The sequence below is a fragment of the Chinchilla lanigera genome, unplaced genomic scaffold (assembly GCF_000276665.1).
Source record: "Chinchilla lanigera isolate Chin_1 unplaced genomic scaffold, ChiLan1.0 scaffold00021, whole genome shotgun sequence".
Taxonomy (NCBI): domain Eukaryota; kingdom Metazoa; phylum Chordata; class Mammalia; order Rodentia; family Chinchillidae; genus Chinchilla; species Chinchilla lanigera.
Genome location: NW_004955422.1, coordinates 24639957 through 24663963, shown reverse-complemented (window position 1 = coordinate 24663963; position 24007 = coordinate 24639957). Strand labels below are relative to the sequence as shown.

Below are 24007 nucleotides of genomic sequence, written 5' to 3'. Positions count from 1 at the left end.
TTTATTCTATTTTGAGCACTTAAAAGGTATTTTTAATCAAAACACCAAATTTTTGTTAAGTATCCTCATCTGTAAGTTCAGATAACAAGTCCTAACCAAGATGGTAGTAAATTTATAAAATGTAAAAATTCAAAAATCAGTATAGGTTCACAACAAAATAAAAAAATTTAAGGTAAGTGAAATTACTTAGTATAATACTGTAATGGAAGATACATTTCATTAGATATTGTCAAAATCCATAAAATGTATGATGCTAAGAGTGAACCTTAATGTAAACTATGGGCTTTGGACAATGATGTGTCAATGTATTTCATCCACTGCAATGAATGCAGCACTCTGCTGTCAGGGGGCTGTGGGGTGTGGTGGGAATAATGACAGGGAATGTATGGGAGATCTCTACCTCTCTCCCTTTCAATGTTGCTGTGAACCTAAAACTGTTCAAACAAGGGGGACGGGGGATTCAAGTTCAAGAAAAAACTATGAGTTAGAAAGACCATGTGACAGTAAGACAGTTTCAGTAAAATAGTTCTTGAAGTTTCATCTAACTCAGAAAAAATATGAATTAATTGATTTAAAATGTTACCATGCATTGGAATTGTAACTTTGTGTCCCGATGTCCCTGCTACTGTGGCTGTGGCCATTGTTAGAAGAGTCTGCCCAGGTGATATTGATATATTTTCAGCAGTGATGCTTGAAGAGGGAGCAATTTTCAGTTTTGTCCCTTCTGTCATATTCTTGTCCATAAGCGTTTCCTTTGGGGGATCCTCTCCAAAAAGTCTTCTCTTAGCACTCCCAGCAGTAGGAGAACTGTAGCGTTCATGGACAGAAATTGGAGATAATGGTTGCATATCTAATAGACAAAAATAAATTTAAAACAGTTTGAAATGTACTGTAAAATAATAAATCAGGTTCACCCATGAAGCATTCGCTAGGCACTAAAGATCTAGCAGTGAATAAAATGGTCTCTGCCCTCATGGAACATCCGGACTAATTGGACAGAGCTATAAAATAAGTCCTTAACTATAAAATAATTCAATAAAATGTGAAAATTATGATAGTTCATCTTCCTCATATTTTGCACCTCTGTATTAACAGAGCAACATAGTAAGGATAAAGTAGAAGCTGAGTGATAGAATGATGAGACCACTAAATTTAGGAAGTAATACAATTGGCTTCTGTCTCACAATCCTACTCAGTAAACAGCACCTGAGAAAAAGAGAAGCAAAAGCAAAAATCAGTGTGTTGGGTCATAGCTTTGTCTCCTTTCACCCTTCAAGCAGTTTAAGCAGTAGCCACAGCTTTCCAATTTAGTAGATCCAGAGTTACGTTTAACAGGTCCATCAGAAGATATGAGTAAAGGTGATACGACTCTGCTGACTTTCCTTTAAAGCCTGGCACTGTGTGAGTATTATTTCCTTTTTTAAAAAGTTACAGGCTGGGCTCAGGATATAGCTTAGCAGCATAGTGTTCCCCAGCAAGCTTAAGGTCGTGAGTTCAATTTCTGATACAAAAAAAAAACTTACAGGCTGGCCAAACATGGTGGTATATACCTATAATCCCAGCACTTAGGAGGCTAAGGAAGAAGGATCACAAGTTCAAGGCTAACTTGGACAGCATAAGGTGACCCTGTTTCAAAACAGCAACGGGTGATCAAATAATACAGTGAATGTTTAAATTTTCTTTTTAATGTATTACACATTGCCATTAACCACCCTCAAAATACCAATAGCCAAGTCATTTCTGTGATCTCACACTGCTTGTAAAACTCAGATTGCAGACACAAACACAATGACATATCCACAACCATGCAGAGTTCAAAAATGAATGCAGAGGTACCTTATTATATAACCTAAATACTTGCTTATCTTTTTTAGAGATACTATGTGGTCAGACTTTCTTAACTCATTAAAAAAAAAAGTTTGCCTTTCATAATTATTTTGACTAAATAATAAGTTATTTATTATTAAATAACTTAATAATAAGGGGAGGCACTTAATAATAAGGGGAGGAGACAGAAGTCACACCATGCCAGATCCCAAAAAGGACTTCTAGAACTGCTTCAGAAAGTGGCAAGAATAATAAATAGGTGTGTCTGATGCAAGAAGAAGTATTTTGAAACAAGATCTCACTACATTGTCCAGGTTGGCTGGACTGAAACCTGAAATTCTCCTAGCTCAGCCCTCCAAGTGCTTTGTTGTTTTGCAGTGGTGGGGATCAAACCCTGGACCTGACACACTAGAGAAGTGCTCTACCACTGAAGTATACCCCCAGCCCAGTCTAGTAAGTTTGTTTTCCTTTTAATTTTTTGAAACAGTGTCTTTGTAAGGTATGACTTTAGAGTGTAGTGAATGCCGCTGCTATCTAATGGTGAGTGTCACTCAGTGAAAAGGCAGGCTCAAGAAAACATTCAACAATTGTGTAATCCAAAAGATGTGTATGTCAGTTTGCTAAGTCACAAGAGAAAATAAGGAAGAATGCATTAAAATATTGATAAGTCTCAAAATGAACAATTTTAAGAAAGTATAGAAAAATCATTTATTAGATGAACTTTTTTAGGGGGAGTTGAGACAGGGTCTTAATATGTTGTTCAGGATAGCTTTGAATTCAATGTGTCCCAGGCTAGCCTTGAACTTGCAGTGATCCTCCTGCCTCAGTCTCCTTATTGCTAGCATGCACCACCAGGCTAGCTTTTGTTAGATGAATTTAAACATCTAAAGAAAACATAAGGAGCCCAGGGTGGTAGTGCAACCTGTAATCTGAGCAACCGGGAGGCTAAGTGAACAACTTACAAATATTTTTGAGTAAGTACAACACTTTTATTTTTCTAAATGTTTTTAAAATTAAATTCTTTATTGCATTCTGTTTTTATCATATTCATGATTCTTTAGGTAGTAAAGACAAAAAGAAAAGACAATATAGGTTCTTCGTTTATTTGAGGTTTTGTTGTTGTTTTTTGAGACAGGGTCTTGCTATGTAGTTCAGGCTTGCCTTGAATTTACTATGTAGTCCAGACTAGCCTTAAACTCGTGGTGATCCTCCTGCCTCAGCCTCCTAAGTACTGAGGTTACAGGTATGTGCCACTATGCCAAGCAATGAGTTCTCTGTTTTGTTTAAATTTTTGTCTGTCTGTCTATGTATCTATCAAAGAAGAATATAACTTTTGTCAGAATTAGAAAAATAGGTATTGACTTTAATAATTTCCTGTTGGGGACCACAACTTGTAAACTGACATAGTATATCCTAGGGTCTTCTTGCCTTGCCTGCCTCATGTGTTGGTTTTGGAATGTAGAAATCGTCTTCCTCTTGGTCAATGAGATTAGCACCCAGGTGTGAAGATGGATCTTGACTTGTTCCCTTTATGATTTAAACTTGCCCATTCTACCACTGCCTCTATGCTGTGGAGAAGCACCCTACCTCCTCTCCTACATTGGCCAATAAAATGCTAGCTAGCTGGGGATAGGGGGCCTTTTGTTCCTCAAGAGCAACTGGTGGTCCCAGGTCCTGGCTATGCAACCCTCTACTATGCTTCTTGTTCTGTCTTCCCTTTCTTGTTGTATGCTATAACCCAGGCAGGAGACTGGAACTCACTGCAGGGGGTCTCCAATAACTGGCACTGTGGGAAGGGTCACTAATAACTTCCCCTTAGCATTCAGAAATGGCTGTATATGCTTATTAAAAGTCTAAGATACGACTTCTACAATAATTATAACTACGTTTTAAATTTCGACTGGACACCCTTTAACATAAAGAGTATATGACGTATCATAAAAAGGTACTGGTATACACATTACATCCCTTCTAATATCCTGATGAAGAAATTGTATCTCTTAGCAATATACTATTGAGACTTGAAATTTTTCCTGACAAAATAATTTTCGTTATTTTTGATTATTTTACCAATGTTGAACCTACCCCTTCGAAGACCCCCACTGTCAGTCCGAACTTCCTTTACTCTTGGATGGATTATAGGAGACATCGGCATCATGGGAAGATGTCCCTGTACATTTCCTCCATTTCCTGTTTCAAAGTTATTTGGAAATATAACCTGTAGAAAACAAAAGCCCTTTAGTTTCATACAGATGAAGCCATACATTAAAACAGAAAAAAATGAGAAAATTTTTCTTTTCTTTCCTTTTCCTTCTTCACAAAATAACTTATATAAAGTGCTCAATTTGCACATTTAAAAAAAAAAAGTGCTCAATTATTATAGCTATATACTGATGTCTCTTGTTCTGTCTTTCCTTTCTTGCTGTATGCTGTAGCTGAACACTGAAGACTGACCAGTTAATCACAGTCTATTGCAGAAGACTAAGCATGGAAAAAAAATTTTAAGCAACTATCTTGGGTAGGGGATATAGTTCAGCGGTATAAGCGCCTGCCTGGCAAGTGAAAGGTCCTGAGTTCAATTCCCGGTACCACAGAAAAGAAAAAAAAAAAAAAGAAACTATCTTGTTTTTCATTCTTCCTGGTCTTGAGCAGTTCTTCCATTAGTTTGGGATTTGGGAAATATTCAAGAAGATTAGTTAAATACAGAAAAGCAATGGAAGATCAAATAACAGGAGTTACAAAAGAATAACGTAGATGTAGAGCGAAAAACCCCTCAATTTCTCCCATGAAACTGAGCTGCTGAATGTGTGATTTGTGTAAAACTTTTGGCACAAACTTTTGATTTTTAAATTTTAAATAACACTAATGAAGTATTCAATTTTTTATATCAACATTTGAAACTTTAAAATTTAGAGATTAATGGTTTCTTAGATATGATACCAAAAGCATAAGCAACAATGGAAAAAAAACTAGAAAAACAAGACTTTATTCACTTTAGTAATTTCGACTAGGGATATAGCTCAGTGGCATAGCATCTGCCTGGCAAGTGCAAGGTCCTGAGTGTGATTCCTGGTACCAAAAACCAACCAACCAAACAAACAAATTAGTAATTTCTGCATTCTTTTTTTGGAGCGGGGGAATACCAGGAATCAAACTCAGGACCTTGTGCTTGCCAGATAGATACTGTGCTGGTGAGCTATATCCCTGGCCCCATAATGAATATATGCTAAAATTGACAGAGGTAGTAATTGTACCTATCTATATACTAGAAACCACTGAACTATACATTTTAAGTTGGTGAATTTTATGGTACATGAATAATATCACAATAAAGCTCTTATTTTTTAAGTGACTGGATTATTAGCCTGGCGCTTACTCACTTCTTCACAAGTAGGGACTTTGTTTGCAGAAGTAGAGAGAGCTTCCCACAGAGCAGAATTGTGACTCCATGCTAAACTCTCTAAAATCTGTTCTTCAATGCTGTTTAGGTGTTTTACCATGTCCCTGGAGAGTCCCTCCTCTGAGCGAATCACCACCTCAATAACCTGTAGTGGAGAAAGTTGAAAAGATACTGTGGTCTCAGTGAGTTTTAGTATGAGTCTTCAAGCATAACTTGCTTCAGTCTCACTGTGACACAGAACCAAAGCTATCTCTGAGCCATAATTTTGTGCTTTGCTAGTATCTTTTAATTTATAAATTAGCTTTTAAAGTTTTTAAAACATTTTCACATACATTTGTTTTTTCTGTCTTATTTTACACATGAAAAACTCAGGCAATAATGATAAGTAGAAAATAGTTAACACCCCAAGACTCAGGACTTGTGTTTCTAGTCCAGTTCTTACCACCCTATCCCAACTAATGTTCCCAACTCCTCTAAAGAATAGAATGAATGAACTACTTCAAATTAACACAGTGTAAGCCGGGGATTTAGCTCAGTGGCACAGCACTTGCCTGACAAGCATGAGGTTGTGAGTTCGATTCCCAGTACCAAAAAATTAAATAAAATAAAAAATGAAATTAACTCAATGTAAACACCAAATGGTGAATGACTGATGCAGGAGAGGGCCCGGAGGCCCAGGAATAAGAAGCCATGGGAGCTTCTGAGGTGGTTTCCATAGTGACATAGTGGGTTTGAGTCAGGGAGCTTGTGTAGGCAAGGTTGAGGACACAGTGGATCCCTCTGGTCAAAGACACAAAACTCAAGATTCTCAAGGAGATCTATTTCTTTCCTACCCATTAAGGAATCTGAGATTACTGACTTTTTCTGATGGCATCCCTCAAGGATCAAATTTTGAAGATTATACGGATACAAAAGCAGACTGACTAGATTTAATGCATTTGTGCCTCTGGGTACTACAATATCCATCATTCAGGGTATTAAGTGCTTTAAAGAGGTAGGTAGCCACTACCACTCAAGGGGAATGCTGGAGGAACAAGATTATACATTCTGCACTGTTTTTTTCTAGATGATATGCCACTATGGCTTTGTGTTGGTGTGCCTCATTCCTGTCCCCAGAGGCACTGGCACTGCGTTGGTCACTGGGGTTAAGAAGCTACTACAGGTAGCCAGTACTATTGACTGCTACACTTTAGTCAGGGCTGCACTGCCACCCTGGGCAATATCACCAGGAATGAAGTAATGTTATGAACAAAAACAAGATGTTAGACTGGGAATATAGGTCAGAGGTAGAGTGTACAAGGCCCTAGGTCCAATCCTCAGCACTAGAAAAACGAAGTAAAACCAAAGCCAAATTGCTAATAGGTTGTGGCCAAAAACTAAACTTTTTCCTAAGTGGAAAACATAAATACACATATCAACATTAAAGTAAGTTATAAAAATATATATAAAATCAACTTCTCCTAAGAAATCTAAAAATATTTTAATCATAGTCAACAATTCAAACACATAAGCTTCCCAATGATACATATTTTCTACAACTTTAATTCAGTTTAGGGGTAAACATTTAATTCTTTAAACTAATTTTCCTATCATCAGTAGTCTAAAACTACCATAGCTAAACATGAACTAAATCATGTCACTAAATGTAATAGCACCATTAGTCTTACATTCCGACACCAGACATCATTAACTGTTACTGACTGTGACCACGTAGTTCAGTAGTTATGGCCTGTCTTATAAGAGAAAGGTTAATAAAAATAGATCTAACAGAAAAAAAGATAAGGCAAATAAGAGTCACTCAGACTAAACTGCCCCAAGTTTGGGGAAGTACCGAGTCCTGTGTGGCCAGTGGGGTCCTGAGAGGGAATGACGGGAGATTAAGAAAAGGTAAGACATAAGGAAAGGAAAGCGGGGACCAGGTGGGACCTGATCTCTCTCATGGAGAGGCAGTGACAACCCAGCATGGTCTGCATCTTTATTTATACACAGTAAAAAGGGGAGAAGCGCCCTACAGGATTGAAAGTTCAAGGTCTCAGTGTTTTGCTGAGAAGATGGAAAGTGAGAAATTTTTAGAGCTATCTGTGCTGTAGTTAACAGGGAGGAACGCCAGGCTGGACACCTGTTGATATACAACTGAGTTAGAAGTCAACTTGTTTATATGATCTGCCTCGGGAATTTTGTGTTCCTGGGAATGGCTTTGCTCTAGTCCCAAGGTGTTTGCCAACCTCCGGCTCAGCTGCTCCCCACAGAGAAGAAGCAGGATCTGTTCTTATACCTTCATTAGCTAGACCATCACCACAATCAGTTTTGTTTCATTTTTCTCTTTTTCTCCCATTTCATTTTTGCAGGGCTGAGATCAAACCAGCTGCCTCGGGGGCCTCAAGCATGCTAGGCAAGTGCTCTACCACTGAACTACATCTTGAGGCCACCAAAATCAGTTTTAGATCTTTTCTTTCTCTTTGGAGAAAATATTTTTGTTTTTTTGTTCTATATCTGTTTAATAGGATTATTTATAAATATGGGAAATATGAAGTTAAATCAGTACCAGGTCATATTTGCAAGTCAGTCATAGAAAAAGAACTGAATCTGTGAAATTACCTTGGTTTACCACTGCCCTCATCCTTTTACTTTGGCCCGTGATTCCACCTAAAAGCAGTATATATCATCAGAACACCTTTGGAAATATTTTTCTTAGATATCATGACTGTGTTCCTTCAGCATTAAGACAAATATAATGTTTATATGAAATACATAGTAACAGAACTTTGTTATCATCTTACCTTATAAAAATAAAATGGTTGCAAGTCGAGAATTTCAATAATCCAAGGAAAAGTACGTGGTGAGCTATAGGCAAAAAGCACAATTTCCAAACAACAAGCCATCAAGGAGCGATGAAATATATCTTGCTCTAGAAGAACCTTGGGGAAGAAAAAGACTGTAGTTTAATATTTCTCAGCAATTTTAGTCTGTTATTCTATAAAAAAAAAACTCTAATAAGATTTTTTAAAAACCACCTGTACAAACTATATTATCAGAGATAGATTATCAGAGTTCTCAGGCTAAGGATATAGCTCAGTGGCAGTGTCTAAAATACACAAAGTTTCAGGGTGATCCTCAGCACCATTGTTGGGGGACAGACCTCAAACTGGTAAAGTTTTTCTTGTATCTAATCTTGTTCAGTGGTAGATCTTATATTTAAGTGAAGCATATATAACAATCTGCTTAGAAATCTGAAGAATAATAAAAGAGTCATTATTTCTATCAAGAGCAAAGTATTAGGATTGATTCTTTTTCTTCTGAGTGACAGTTAACTGTTTTGTCAGCATCAGTGTTTATTAGTCAAAATGCTGAAATGAAAGGTAATGTTAACAGCTAAGACAAAAAATTCAAAGAAAGAAGTATTTTACTGAGAAGATAAGTCCTCTTTCACCACTGAATTTAATATCCGATGTATTTTCAGTTGTTTAGGGGGTCTTTGTCACCTATCATCCCAAATTAAGAAAGAGAATAAGGAAGAGAAACTCAGGCAGGTGTAGTGGCTCAGGTATATAATACCAGCATTCGGGAGGCTGAGGCAGGAGGACTGCAAGTTTGGGCCCAGCATGGGCTACATATGGGGTTCAAGACCATCTTGGATAAAACTAGGAACATTTGTAAATACAAACCACTGAGAGCACATGGAAAGATGATAAATTACTCAGCAAATAGTAGGATAATCAAATATAAGGGCCTATAGAGAAAACATTTGAATTTACTCCATGAACTCTGGAGAAGACACAGCAACTGGGGGCACAGGGAGAATGGAAATTAGGGATAAGGCAGGGGCTAAGAGATTCATGATATGAAAGTCTATATACTAGGCAGAGCCCCTTAGATCCCACCCACGCCCCTCAAAAGGGTCAAATGATAGACCTACACTCTATCACCACAGGAGTCTAAACTATTCTTGAGAGAAACTATACCAGAGACAGAGCTAATCAAGAACAGAAAGAAAGGGTTTTGGTGAAATTCTGCAGACTGAACTATGAGATCAAATTTCCCTTTCTTGTTCTGTACTATGGTATCAAGAGCTAGGCAAGAGAATGGAAGATTTGTCTTAGAAAGACCAAAATATTCCAGAAAAAGACTACAAAACACCAATAGGCAAGAGTCCTTAATTCTATCTGATCATCTGAAGCCACCGGACTTTTATCTCACACTTGGACACTCTTGAATCAACATTTCAGTGCCTTATTTGCACATAGGTGGGCACCCAAGAATAATCCAACATTTGAGGAAAACTTCTAACTGAAATACACAGGTCAAAGAGGAGACAAAGTAGGTAACAGAAAAAAAACATCAAAGAAATGTATGCCTACAATCTCAGCACTCAGGAAGCTGACACAGGATTTTGAGTTTAAGGCCCACTGAGCTACTAGCTAGGTCCAGGCCAGCCTGGCCTACAGAGCAAGATCCTATCTCAAAATCAAAACACATTTATTAGGTCCAGATGATGAAAACTTAAGTGAATATCCTTAAGATAAAAAAGACAAACGAATGGAAAATACATGAAGAAAATAAGATCAATTGAGGTCAATAACCTGAATAATAAAAGCTTCAGAAAGATGAATCAGAGAGTGTATGTTATTGAAGCAATAATGCAATAAAATAACCAAGGGAGCTACAGGTACAGTTCAGGTATAGTGCTTGCTTAGCATACACAAAGCCTTATGATCAATCTCTGGCACCACAAACAAAACAAAACTATCCAGCAAAGATTGCAAGACATAAATTTTTAGACTAAAAGGGCAACTCTGTAGGAATGCCCAATGCATGAATTAAAAAAACCTATGAAAGCACCTTATTATAAACTGCATAACATTAGTGATAAAAAGATACTAAAAGATTTCAGAAAGGAAAAAAAGCAAACAAAAACAAAAACAAAAACACATCATATACCAGGAACTGGGAGTAGAGTATCACTGGACTTCTTATTAGCAACATCAGAAACTAAAAGATAATGGAGCAATTCTTTTATAATCAAAAAGGAAAGTGATTACCAATGGAGCCTCTTTTCTTTTCTTTGGTAGTACTGGAGAATGAACCCAGGACCTTCACGTTAAAGCCTTTTAAAAAAAAAATTTTTTTTAAAACAAGAGTTTTGCTAAATTATTAAGCTGCCCCGGCTGGGATCAAACTTATGAGCCTCCTGTCTTTGTCTTCAAGAGTGCAGGAAGAAAAAAAAAAAAAGAGTGCAGGAAGGAATAAAAAAACCAATACAAATAAAAAAGAAAGATGGAGGAGAGAGCAAGGGGAAAGACAGGTACAAAGCTAGGGGTAGAAAAGAAACAAAACAATAAAACAGCAGATTTCAGCCCTAACATAACAATAATTAAACATATGTGGTTTAAATTTTTTATTTATTCACTTTATTAGTAAATTTTGTAATGCATAATGAATACTGTATATTTATCTTGGGGAGTTGGTAAATGTATATACAGCATCTTAATCCTTTTTACCTCCTCTTCCCCTTCTCTCCCTCTCCTCCTTCATTTCTAGATTCCCTTACAAAAGTTCTATCTGCCTGTTTCCTCAATATCTTTCACTGCTCTTTATTTATACCTTGAGTTTCTTATATAAAAGAAACCATGTGATATTTAAGCTTTTGTGTCTGATTTAATTCATTAAGCATTATGATCTAGTCTCTAGATCTATTTTCTTACAAATGACTCAAATTTAGCCACAATGTGTGTGTATATGTATTTATATAAAAATTTCCCCATCCATTTATCTATTCATGGGCACACAGGTTGCTTCCAAGATTTAGCTATTATGACTTGTGCTCCTATAAACACGGGTATGCATGTATCACTGTAATATGATGTCTTTAACTCTTTTAGTAAAATATCTAGGAGGGGAGTAGTGGTTGTACAAGTGATCTAAATTTAAAAGATAATTAAAAGGTAGAGATTGATGGAGCAGATTTAAGAACAGAACAAAACAAAACAGCTGGGCATGGTGGCGTCTAGCTGTAATCCTAGCACTCAGAAGGCTGAAGCAGGAGGATTGCAGTGAGTTCAAGGCCAGCCTGGGCTACATAGTGAGTTCAAAGCCAGCTGGAACTATATAGCAAGACCCTGTCTCAAAAAAAAAAAAAAAAAAAAAAAAAATTAAAAAAGTAAACAAAACAAACATGACCCAATTTTATGCTGCCTATAAGAAACTCATTTGAAAGATAATGACAGAAGAGGCTCAAAGTACAATGGTAGAGCTGGGAATGGTGGCGTATGCTTGTAATCCCAATATTTGGGAAGCTCAGGCAGGAGGACTGCCAAGAGTTCAAGGCTAACCTGTGCTCCATAGTGAGTTCAAGGTCAGTTTGGACTACATACCAAGACCCTGTCTCAAAAAAAATAAAGTAGAATGGTGGAGAAAGACATATCAGGCAAACATTAATCAAAAGAAAGCAAGAATGGCAGTTTATAAAAATCAGACTGCAGAGCAAAGAAAATTATCAAGGTCAGACTGGAATATGTGACAATGACAAAAGGGTGAATTCATGGAAAAGACAATGAACAACCCTAAATTTGTATGCACCAAACATCACAGCTTCAAAATATGTGAAGCAAAAATCTGATAGGACTGAGTGAAACAGACAAATCCACAATTCTATCTGGACACTTCAGTATTCCTTCCTCAACAATTATAATGATTAGAAAGAAAATCAGCAAATAAATGGAACTCAGCAATACATCAACCAATAAGATATAACTGATATTTATACCAGGAAGAGCAGAACATACATCCTTTTCAAGTGTCTACAGAATATCAAGATAACCATATTCTGAACCATAAAATAACCTCAATAAATTTAAATAATTGAATTCATAGAGAATGTACTATAAAATTATAGAAGTGGACCAGACATGGTGACAGGCATCTATAAATCCTAGCTACTTAGGAGACTAACACGGCAACAATTGTTAGAACCCAGTTTGGGAAACTTAGCAAGACTCTGTCTCAAAATTAAAAATCAATGTGTTGGAGATGTACCTCAGTGGACTAGCATGCATGAGGCCCTTGGTTCAATCCCCGTATCATAAAAAACCAACAAGAAAAAAGTAGTGGTTGAGGGGAGCGTTCCAGTATAAAGACACAAAATATGGGAGATGTTTGTGGTGACAAACTAGCTCTATACTGTAGTACAGTGATTCCCCCTTATCCATGGTGACTTTTTCTGAGGTTTCATTTACCGATAGTTAATCCTAATCTGACAATCTTATTGGGAAAATTCCAGAAATAAACAATTCTAAGCTTTATACTGTGTGCCATTCTGAATCACGAGAGGAAACATCATGCTGTCACTCCACTCTTCCCTAGATGTGAATCACCCCTTGGTCTAAAGTGTCCATAGTATATATGCTACTGCTTATTAGTCACTTCACAGTGGTATTACAAGACTTGTGTTCAAGTGACCCTTATTTTAATAATGGCCAAAAAAACAAGAGTAGCAATGCTGGCAATTTACATAGGCTAATGAGAAGTCATAAAGTGTCTCCTTTAAGTGAAAAGATGAAAGGACAATTATCTCTTATAAGAGATACAGACTGTGCTTGCATAACTTTTATGGTATATTGTTGTAATTATTCTGTACTGTATTAGTTATTGGTGTTAATCTCTTATGCCTAAATTGAACTTTATAACTATGCATATCTACGAAAAGGTACTTGGAGGGTTAGGTACCACTTGTAGCTTCAGACATTGACTGAAGGTCTTAGAACCTACTTTCCCACCACTGTATCTTGCTTGTGTGGTTGTTAGATGACACAACTTTAAAGGAATATACATATTATTATTATTATTCTTTGGTACCAGGAATTGAACTCAGGACCTTGCACTTGCCAGGCAGGCATTGTGCCACTGAGGCATATTCCTGGCCCCTCTTATTATTGTTATTACTATTTTTGTTTTGTTTTGAAACAGGGTGTATGTAGTTCAGGCTGGCCTTGAACTTATTATGTAACACAGGCTGGGCATGAAGTGATCTCACAGTGATCTTCCTGCTTTAGCCTCTTGAATACTAGGATTACAGGTGTGGGCCACTAGGCCCAGTCACATTATTTTACTGTCTATTTCTTCGTTTTGATATTGCACTGTATAAACTGTAACCAATTGGGAAACTGTGTGAAAGGTCTCCCTGAACTGTGTGTATAGGATGTGTATGAGTGTGAGAGAATAAGGATTAAAACCAAGGCCTCACACATGTTAGGCAAGTGCTCTACCACTGAGCTAAGATGCCAGCCCTTTTAATTTTATTGCAACAGAGTCTTGCTAAATTGCCCAGGAGGAGTTTGAATTTGTGATCATACTGTCTCAGCCTTCAAAGTAGCTGAGATTATAGGCGCACACCACCTGCTCTCTGTACTACTTTTGCAACCTTCTGTAAATTTACAATTAAATCAAAATAGTAAATTAAAAAATTTACTCCTCTTTTAGGAAATTATGGTGGTATATGTTCCATCAAGATTGAGCTGGGCATGGTGGTGCATGCCTATAATCCCAGCACTTGGGAGGCTGAGGCAGGAGGACCATCATGAGTTCAAGGCAAGCCTGGGCTACATAATGAGTTCAAGGCCAGCCTCTCCAAAAACAAAAGCAAAAATGTTAGGGTAGTTGGGCATAGTGGTGCACACGTGTAATTCTAGCACTCTGGGAGGTTGAGACAGAAGGATCAGTTAAAGCCCAGACTGGGCAACTTAGTGAAACCCTGACTCAAGAAATAAAAAAAGGGTTGGGGATGTAACTCAGTGCAAAGGCCCTGGGTTCAGTTCCCAGAACTCCCTCTCCAAAAGAATAAGCAATAAAATAATGTTTAAAGGTTAGGGATATAGCTCAATGTGAAGGCACTGTTCAATCACCAGTACTATAAAAAAGAAACACAGAAATAGAGAGACAGAGAAAGACTAGGGTAAATCACAAGAGAAGGATATGAGGGAAGGCAGAAAAGAAAGATTAAACTGAGAGATTATATGCTTAACAGTTAATTTGTAGAACAATTCTTCTATGCAGCTATTGGAGAAAGTGATCATACTTGGTTAAATGTTCAAAGAAATCTTTTTTTTCTAGAAAATTGACTACCATTTATAATCCAAAAATCTCTGGGAGGTATGGATCTAAGTATCTTAATTATCAGTCAGCTTAATAGTTGGAGGAGATTCGTTATTACTAGCTTGAAATGAATGACGAACTTTTAAAAAAAATTAAAACCTAAAAGGAAAGAATCCTGACAGTATACTGAAGATGACTTTTACATATAGTATTTTATGATTCTGCCTAGACAAAGTTAATCCTTTTTTTTTCCTCTCTTTTTTTTTGGGTACCGGGAATCGAATTCACAACCTTGTGCTTGCCAGGCAGGCGCTTGCACCACTGAGCTATATCCCTGGCCCGACAAGTTTAATCTTAGGTGTGCCAAATCAACTGAATTGAAGTAAAATGTCATGTTGGCCAAGTTTACCATAAATTGCTGACCCCTATAATACTCTATTAGAGCCTTTCAGAACACTGCTTCTAGCCTAACACTTCTAGATCTTGCCAGTGGCTAGCAGAGTGGAGTGGATTTACTTACTGACATGTCCATTCCATGAAGTCTTCGTGCTTCCTGAACCATTACAGTCTCTAATATTTTATAATACAAAATTTCTGCCAACTTCAGTCTGTTTACAGCAAAGTCTAAAAGGAAATAAAGAAGAAGCATATGCTATTAAATTCTAGTAAGGATTGAAGAACAAAACTTAAACAAATTTAAATTTAGTACATTAAGAACTGGGGTCTAGTTCAGCAGCACAGTAGTCAGTGCCTAACAAGTAGTAAGTCATTATGTGATGCCTGGGTGTGACCCTTAGTATGGCCAAAAAGTAAGGGGCAGAGAAACATGAATTTCTAATTTTGGGGACAATTTATTTACTTTCAATCCTGTACCAACTTTAGCTTTGTCTTCTTACCTATGTGAGATCCTGGCTGTTCATCTGTTGATTGAGTATAGTGTTGGCAGAAAGTTTCTCCAATGCTTTTCACTATTTTCATAATGTTTTCCATAGGATTCCGCATACAAGATCTAAAAAATGTAAGAGGAACCTAGTTATTAGGAAAAAACCCAGGCTACCAACATTTTTCCTCTTGAGAATTTGTTTTTTTTGGTTGAAGTTCTATTGTCTGTTGTAAACCTACAAATGTAAGCAGAATTTTACATATGTAAAATAACATAAAGACATAAATGTCAAATAAAATAATTATATATATTTTTACATTTTAAACAACTTTTTTTTGTTGTTGTTTTTCTTCCGGTACCGGGAATTGAACTCACAACCTTGCGCTTGCCAGGCAGGCGCTGTGCTGCTGAGCTAAATCCTCAGCCCCTTAAACAATTTTCTGATAGATTTTTCCCAGGCAGAGAGAAGTAAAGCAGAATGAAATGCCTTTATTATGGGCACAGAGAAGACCACAAGAAAAGAGAGAGAGATGTGGAACTTCTGAGGGCCTGTCATGGGGTCCAAGGTTAAATAGCCCCAGGCTGGGGGCAGGGTTTAGGAGGCGGACCACCTGACATGGCAGACCAGGACTGGGCAGGAGCATGGGAAAAGGAAACAGGATATTACAGAAAGGGAAGTAGGAAGTCATAATTTGACTTAGAGGAAGAGGGGTGGGGCTTAGCACATGACCTCTAGTGGCCAGCGCCATATTGGCTGGATGCCATAGCCAGTGGGCAGGAACTACAGTGAGGCGAGAAACCCATCACTTTTGTTTTTATGAATTTGACTACTTTATGTATCTTATATAAATGGAATCATGTAATATGTCTTTTTGTCATTTACTTATTTCACTTAGCATAATGTACTAAAAGTTCATTCACACTGTAGCATATGATAAAATTTCCTTCTTTTTAAACACTAAACAATATTTCATTTTATATATATATATGTGGTGGCAAACCCATGGCATGCAGAGGCCTCTCTGTAGGCATATGAGCCAAGCAGCCCCAGAACTTGCAAGTGGGCAGCTGAAGTAGTTTCCAAATCGAAAAATGCGTTTAGAAAATTTTACAACATTTGCAGGCCATCCCACAGGTCACTAGGAAATCTACAAGGAATTTTCTAGCATTGTAGTGACTGCAAAGGCTAATTTTAGTAAGAGATTTTTACAGTTCTATGAGATGGAGACAACTCTTTATTTTCTTACTTCTCCAGATAAAACCAGATTTGAAGAACTTGATCTTTCCTGCTTATACTGTTAGATTTTGGAAATCTTGAAATGGAGTTATTAGAATTTCAAGGAAGCTCTACTGGGAAAAACAAATGTTATGACCTGTATGCCACACTTGGGAAGACAGAGAAGATACACTGTGAAGGGATGACAAAAGACAACACAATTGATAATTCTGAAAATGCAATCCTTAAAGTGTGGATTTCTCTGCCAAATAATTTTAATTCAATGAAAGCACTTTCTTACTTTGTTTGGATCATCTTATGCTAATTTACTTATTTCATTTAGCATTTTCATGCTTATTTACTTATTCCACTTTGTCATTTACTTATTTCACTTAGCATAATGTTATTTTCAGCTTTGAATTATACCAAATCTGATACAAGAAAAAGTCTAAGAGATGACCTGAGTGCTGCATATGTTGCTCTTAAACTAACAAAGTATGAACCAAGGTTTGACAAATTATCAGCATGTATACAACAGCAAAGATTGTATTAACTGTTTGTTGTGCAAAAGCACAACAAACACAAAATTTTACTTTTCAATAATAAAGCTACTTGTATCATTGAAAACTGTTACTGTGTTTTTCATTTAAGACAAAATATGTCATAGTATGAGTTGTTTGTTCTAAACTAAAACCTCAGTATTCAGGTTTAGCTGCAGTGTTGGCACTTTGCGATAAGTAGGTTTGGGATTGCAGTTTGGACACTTGGTCTCTGAAAGGTTCACTATAATTGATATGCATATACTGGTATTTTATTCATCCATTCATGAACATTTTGGTTGCTGTGTATTTTATAAATAATGCTGCAGTGAATACAGGATACAAATATCTCTTTGATATCCTATTTTTGATTCTTTTGTATATATTTCCAGAAGTAATATTCTAGTCATATGGTAGTCCTAATTTTACTTTTTTGAGGAAACTTGATACTGTTTTCCATAATGGTTGCATAATTTTAGAATCCTACCAACAATGCACAAAGGTTCTAATTTCCCTACATCCTCATCATCACTTGCAATTTTGTTTACATTTCTGTTTACATTTCTATCTCCCCAGGTGGGGAGATAGTGGCCATTCTAATGAATGTGAGGTGACTTCTCATTATAGATTTGATTTGTATTTTCCAGATAGGGGTGTTCAGCATTTTTTCATATGCTTATTGGCCATTTGTCTCCTCCAGAGAAATGTCTATTTGAATCCCTTACACATTTTAAAATCAGATTTTTTGTTATTATTGAGGTGTATGAATTCTTTATTCATTTCAATATTAACCTCTTATCTGATATAGTGTAATTTTTTTTCCATTCCATAGTTTGCTTTTTTTTCTTTGAGCCAGGGTCTCATTATGTAGTTCAGGTTGCCCTTGGCTCAACTATATAACACAGGCTGGCCTTTTTTGTTTGTTTTTTTGAGACAGGGTCTCGCTATGCAGTTCAGACTGGCCTTGAGCTCACTTTGCAGCCCAGGCTGGTCTCAAACTTGGAACAATCCTCCCACCTCAGCCTTCTGAGTGCTGGGATTATAGGCATGCACCACCATGCCTGGCATACAGGCTGGTCTTGAACTCATAGTGATTCTCCTGTCTCAGCCTCCCAAGTACTGGGATAACAAAAGCATGTGTTACCACACCTAACTAGTTTTTAAGTTTGAAGTAGTCGTTTGTCTATTTTTTACTTTGTTACTTGTACTTGGTGTCACATTGAAGAAATCATGGCACATTTGAATGTTACAAAGGATTCCCCTTGTGTTTTCTTTTAGGAGTTTTATAGTTCAGGTCTAATACTTAGATCTTTAATGCATTTTCATTAATTTTCAAATACCATTTAATATCTTTATGCTTTTGATGTAGACATGTAGTTTTCCCAGCACCATTTATTGAAAAGACTATTCTTTCCTCACCATATAGTGTTAGTATCCTTGTCAAAGTTTATTTCTGGGGTCTCTCCCCTGGTTTACAGATTTGCCTGTCAATATTCTTCTGTTTTGACTAGTGTAACTTTGTAAAATGCTTTAAAATGGGCAAGTGAGGTCTCCAGCTTTGTTGTTCTTTTTCAAGTTTGTTTTGGCTATTCAGGGTCATACGAGATTCCATATGAATGTTAGATTTTTTTTTTTAGGCATCTGCAAAAATTGCTAGTGAAATTTTGATAAAAATTACTTAAACCTATGTATTACTCTGTGTAGAATAAATATTTTAACATTAACACTTTTAATCCATGAACAGGAGATATCTCTTCATTTATTTTCATTTGGGTTCTTCATCTTTGGATTCTATACTTGCTTCCTCCTTCCCTTTCTTGTTGCTATAAAGTATTTGTATAAATTGCCTTGCTAGTTGTTTTCAACTTACCCATCCTCAAATAAGTAGTGCAATATAAAATCATCAACTCAAATGTTAAGAAGGGAAGAGCTCCACGATAATATTCCTACTTTACTTGCAACCTATCTATCTTCTGAGCTACTTTTGAGACTGGATGTTCTCTCTCCTTTTTTTTTTTTTTTTTTTTTGGGGTACCGGGAATTGAACTCAGGACCTTGTGTTTGCCAGGCAGATGCTTATACCACTGAGCTATATCCCCGGCCCTGTCTGCTTTCATATAACTGAAGGTTTGGGGAACAGGGTAAGAGCTCAGCTGATGCTATGTGCAGCTTTTGCTGGACTTCAGGGCTTTGCTTTGTCTTCTGAGATTTAGTGTTTTTGTCTCACTATACAGTTCAGGCTGGCCTTCAACCCACTACAGAGCCCAGGCTGGCCTCCAACTCTCGGTGATATTCTAGGCTCAGCCTCCCAAGTGGTAGGATTACAAGCATGTGCCACCACATTCAGCTGAGCTTAGTAAAATGTCTCTATTCCAGGATTTCCGACATCTAGCAGTCTCAGGAATGTCTTCTAGTTTCATTTGTTTTTGCTTTATTTTGCTTTTCTTTGAGACAGATTCTTGTCATGTAGTTTGGAGTGGCTCTGAACTCATTATGTAGCTTAGGCTGAGCTCAAACTTGTGGCGATCCCCCTGCCCCAGCCAAGCAAATACTGGGATCACAGGCATGTGCCACCATGCCTGCTCTTCTACTTTCACGAAGCTCCTGCCACAAAATTATAATGGAACCCTGAAAAATTGCAGCCTCTGGCAGATTTTCATAGTTCAGTTGGGATCCTGGTGGTAATACACAGGGGATTTCACTTGGGGAGGTGTCTGTGAATTTTTACACATCTGCCTATTTATGGCCCATTTGTTTCTCTCCAAATCTGGAAAAAGCATGCTAATAAAGAGCATGCTCAGGATTCTACCAATATAACCCCTTTTCCCAGTACTCTTTCTTGAGGATGGGCATACCGGAAGCATCCACTTCCTTTCTAGATCACTAATTTGGAGGTTGATGTCATAAAATCATCTCTTTCTTATTTGACTGCTGCTAAAAACATTTTCACTAGTTTTTACTATTCTCTTATTTCATTAGGTACTAGGAAACAAAGTTCTCTGATCTGTAACTTTGTAATATGCTTTGAAATGAGCAAGTGTGAGGCCTCTAGCTTTGCTGATTTCATTCCACCACCTTTATCAGGAAATACTCTTTACAACAGAATTACATAAAATTCCATTTTGTAGCTGTAGTACTAAAATTTAAGAGAAAATCAATCAATTTCCCCCATTGATGACATTTATATTGAACCCATTCAAAGTCAATCTAAAAATACATGACATAGGGGTAATAAGTGAAATGTCAGAGCTAAATAAACTAAGATATACTTGAAAGTCTATAATTCTGTGAAATAATTCTGTATACATCTTTATAAACATGTATGTAATATACTCTCCCTCTTTCCCTCTCCCTCTTTCCTCAAATAAGTAGTGCAACATAGAACCATCTACTCAAATGTTAAGAAGGGAAGAGCTCCATGATAATATTCCTACCTTACTTGCAACCTACCTATCTTCTGAGCTACTTTTGAGACTGAGTGTCTGTCTCCTCTCTCTTTCTGAAAGAAAGAGACAGAGAGACAGAGAGAGAGAGAGGGAGAGGGATAGGTACTTCTTTCTGGTTTTAGGCCCACTTATTTTATAATTGAAATGATATAGCAAGACTTGCCAGATGTATATACACTACCTAAAGAATCATGAATACGATAAAAACAGAATGCAATAAAGAATTTAATTTTAAAAACATTTAGAAAAATAAAAGCATTGTACTTACTCAAAAATATTTGTAAGTTGTTCACTTGGTGCATTTTTCAGTCCAGCGACAATACTCTGTAAGCGGCTCACACTTTGGGTGGCTGAAGCAACAGGAGTAATGACTGTTTCTTTTTCTCTTAAATATCCTCTTCCTGTCAGTGGGGTAGAAGGTGCAAATGATCTTTTCTGTAAGAAAAGAAAAATCTGTAAGATTAAAAAATTATCTTCCCTCTTACTACATTTTTAGCTCAGTATATATAACATATTCTCTATTCATAATTACTGGTGGGTTATTTTTCCTTCCTTTCTGGATACCCATCACAAAATATTAACAATAGTATAACATCTTTACATTTGAGTAATACTTTTTCAAAATGCCTTCTGTGATATCATATTATCTTCATAAAAGTCATTTGAGCACCTCTATTATCCAAGCCCCTGGATAAGCCTTGGGAGGCTAAAGGGAAGATTGCAAGTTTCAGCCCGGTCTGCACAACTTTCTCAAAATAAAAAACAAAAAAGGCTGGGGGATGCTGCTCCATTTCAAAGTCTTGGGTTCAATCACCAATACCATCCCCTGCCATACGCTTCATCTGAAATGTAACATACACCTATCTTTATATTACATATGAGGGAATTGGCACAGAAAAGTTAAAAAACTTGTTTAAACTAACAATGGCACAGAATGGACTAAAACTTGGGTTTTCCATATTCTAGATGGGTGAATTTTCAATTAGACTTCATTCTCCAACGCATTTCACACATAAATACAGAATTAAGTCTTGGCCATTGGCAATTAAGTCTGAAGTTGTATGGCAGCAGTCAGAGAAGAGTATAGTTTGTATAATGGGTAATAAGGCAAGCTAACTTTTAAAGCAACACAAGAGATGCTAAGTTGAAGCAAAGAAAGAATGGTAAGAAAGCATAAATTCCTCTTTATATCAAAAAACACATAATGTTATATATGATTATACCCAGATGCTCTGGGGAAACAGATCCAAACTATGATTAATAGCAAGAAACATAGCAAAATGCTAAATGCCATAGTTCTAAAAATTACCTTTTCAGGCTTTCATGGGAAATACGAATTAGTAGAAGAAACTCAAGATTTAACTTGAAAGATGCTTCTGCTGTTAGTAGAATCACACAGAGTAAGAAAAAGATCATTCAAGACTGAAGCCAGGCTAGGTAATATTACTTTTTCAAAGTGTTGTTGAAGGTTACATTCCACATTAGCTTGCACTGTCAGTTTTCCAATTGGGGTGTCACCAGTAAATTTTCGGGGTGTTCCAATTTCCTCATCTGCATCTGCTCCCAAAAAGATCCTCTCATCAAAGTCACCAACAGTTAGAACATATTCTTCATATTCCTTGTTTACTGCTTTGCTGAAAAGAGAATTATTTTAAGCTGTTAGAACAAAACTAAGTTATATGATGCATTAATCCTTTTTATGTGTGTGTGTGCGTCTTTTTGAGACAGGGTCTCACTATGTTCAGGCTAGCCTTGAGCTTACTTTGTAGCCCAGGCTTGCCTCGAACTTGCAACAATCTTCCTGCCTCAGCATCCTGAGTGCTGGGATAACAGGCGTGTGCCGCCACACCCAGCTGATGAATTAATCTTGAAGATAATTTAGAATCCAAGGCTTGGCAGAACTAAAGATTTTTACAGCTGGCTTGCTGGGATTAATCAACACAGATCTGAACTGTCTCCCAGTGACAGCAGAGACATGCCCTGAAGTGGACACTTTTTTCTTGTTTTTATTTTGTTTTCTTGATTATTTATGTTTTTACATGAGTGCAAACATTATTTTTGGTTTTCTTGTTCTTCTGTTCTTATTTTTTCCCTCTCTCTTTCACTCCTGTCTTTACCAGTTTCACAAAGTTTGTGTAATCTCCCTTTGTCCTCCAGCCTTGCTTCTAATCTCTTTCTCCATTTCTTTATTTTTTTTCCCCTAACCACTTTTAAATTTTCTCCCTTGAGGGTAAAATTGTTATACTGAAGGCATATTTACTATATATAATTTTCTGGTTTGTTTTGGATTTTGTTTTATAACTACAAATCTTTCTCATATGGTTAAAGGTGGTAAATTAATAGTTTACCACATTTTGTAATTTTCTAGGTTGTGTTTAATGCATTATTACCGATTGTACTACTTTAGTCAAGTTTGACATAATTGTTCTAATCAGTTGTTCTTCCACGTATGCCAATATTGAGGTTGGCTAAGGTTCATAAACAATAGCATAGGCCAGTGCTAAAGAAGCAGAGGGTAGGCCAAATAGGCAACAGCTTCTTATCCTCAATTGTTTGAAGAGATCTTGCAACAGACTCAAAACCTAAAAGCTAGGTACATCTAGAAGATACCTCTGAGAAGCAGTCATTTCATAAGGGTTCTCTAACAATACTAACAAAATTACTTGCCATAAACAATTTACAAGCATCAACCCAGGAATTAAACTTAAAAAAAAAAAAAGAGAAAGAAAGAAAAGAAAAGAAAAGAAAAAGTCATGTAGGCAAGATGCAATCCAAGACTTCCAGCTCACCAAAGGCAAACATGGGGAAGCAATGAGCTAGAACAATCTAAAAGCCACTTATCCTGACTCTTTGAAGTAACAAAGCAGATGAATGAGGCTCTAGAAAAAAATCAAATCAGAAATAATCTCTCAAAGCTACAGAGACAGTAACCATAAACAGAAAAGCTTAAGGAAATGATGAAAACCATGAATGTTCAAAATAGGAAAGAAATGGAAACCACGAAACAGATTCAAAAGATATCTAGATTAAAACTTCCATTGAGAGTATACATATCAGAATGAGCCAATAGGAAGACAGACTCTCAGATTTAGACAATAGGATTGCAGTTAGTGATCATGAAAAGAAAGATTTAAGAATAGCAAGGGACCACAAAAAAATCAATCCAACAGTTGCTAGATGATGCAAAGAAGAATAACATACAACTGATTGGTGTTAATGAGAAAGCAAGATATAGTGCAAATGACAAATAAAAAACCTGTTCGTAGAAGTAATGGCAGACAACTTCCTGAGCATGGAAAAAGAATTTGACATACAGTTAAGTGAGGCACGTAGAACTCTAATTAGCCATGATAAAAAACTAACTAAATCAAGGCATGTAATAGTCAAGATTCCAGAAGTTCAACACAAGAACAGAATATTAGTAGTTGCTAGAGAAGAGAAACAAATCACCTATAAAGGAAAGCCCAACAGAATCACAGCAGATTTCTCAACACAAACCCTCAAGTCAAGGAGACCTTAGAGTGAAGTATTTCAAGCCCTAAAAAAAAAAGACCTCCAACCCAGATTGATGTGCTCCACAAAACCATCTTTCAAAATTGATGGAGAATA

General features: G+C 36.7%; 1 protein-coding gene across 3 annotated transcripts in view; it reads right to left on the bottom strand.

Moving 5' to 3' along the window:
* Positions 1–24007, bottom strand: part of Rbl1 (retinoblastoma-like 1) — a 75136-nt gene that overhangs the window by 31240 nt on the left and 19889 nt on the right. For 2 of the 3 annotated variants that reach the window (XM_005384716.2, XM_005384718.2), the window contains exons 8-15: positions 21846–22032; positions 20667–20833; positions 15211–15323; positions 14835–14938; positions 8008–8145; positions 5208–5372; positions 3913–4045; positions 584–850 (exon numbers count right to left, since the gene is read on the bottom strand). In XM_005384716.2, coding sequence (XP_005384773.1) covers positions 584–850; positions 3913–4045; positions 5208–5372; positions 8008–8145; positions 14835–14938; positions 15211–15323; positions 20667–20833; positions 21846–22032 — 1274 coding nt within the window. Of the gene's footprint in view, positions 1–583; positions 851–3912; positions 4046–5207; positions 5373–8007; positions 8146–14834; positions 14939–15210; positions 15324–20666; positions 20834–21845; positions 22033–24007 lie in introns of those variants that run through there. The other variant, XM_013514137.1, reaches the window with a different exon arrangement.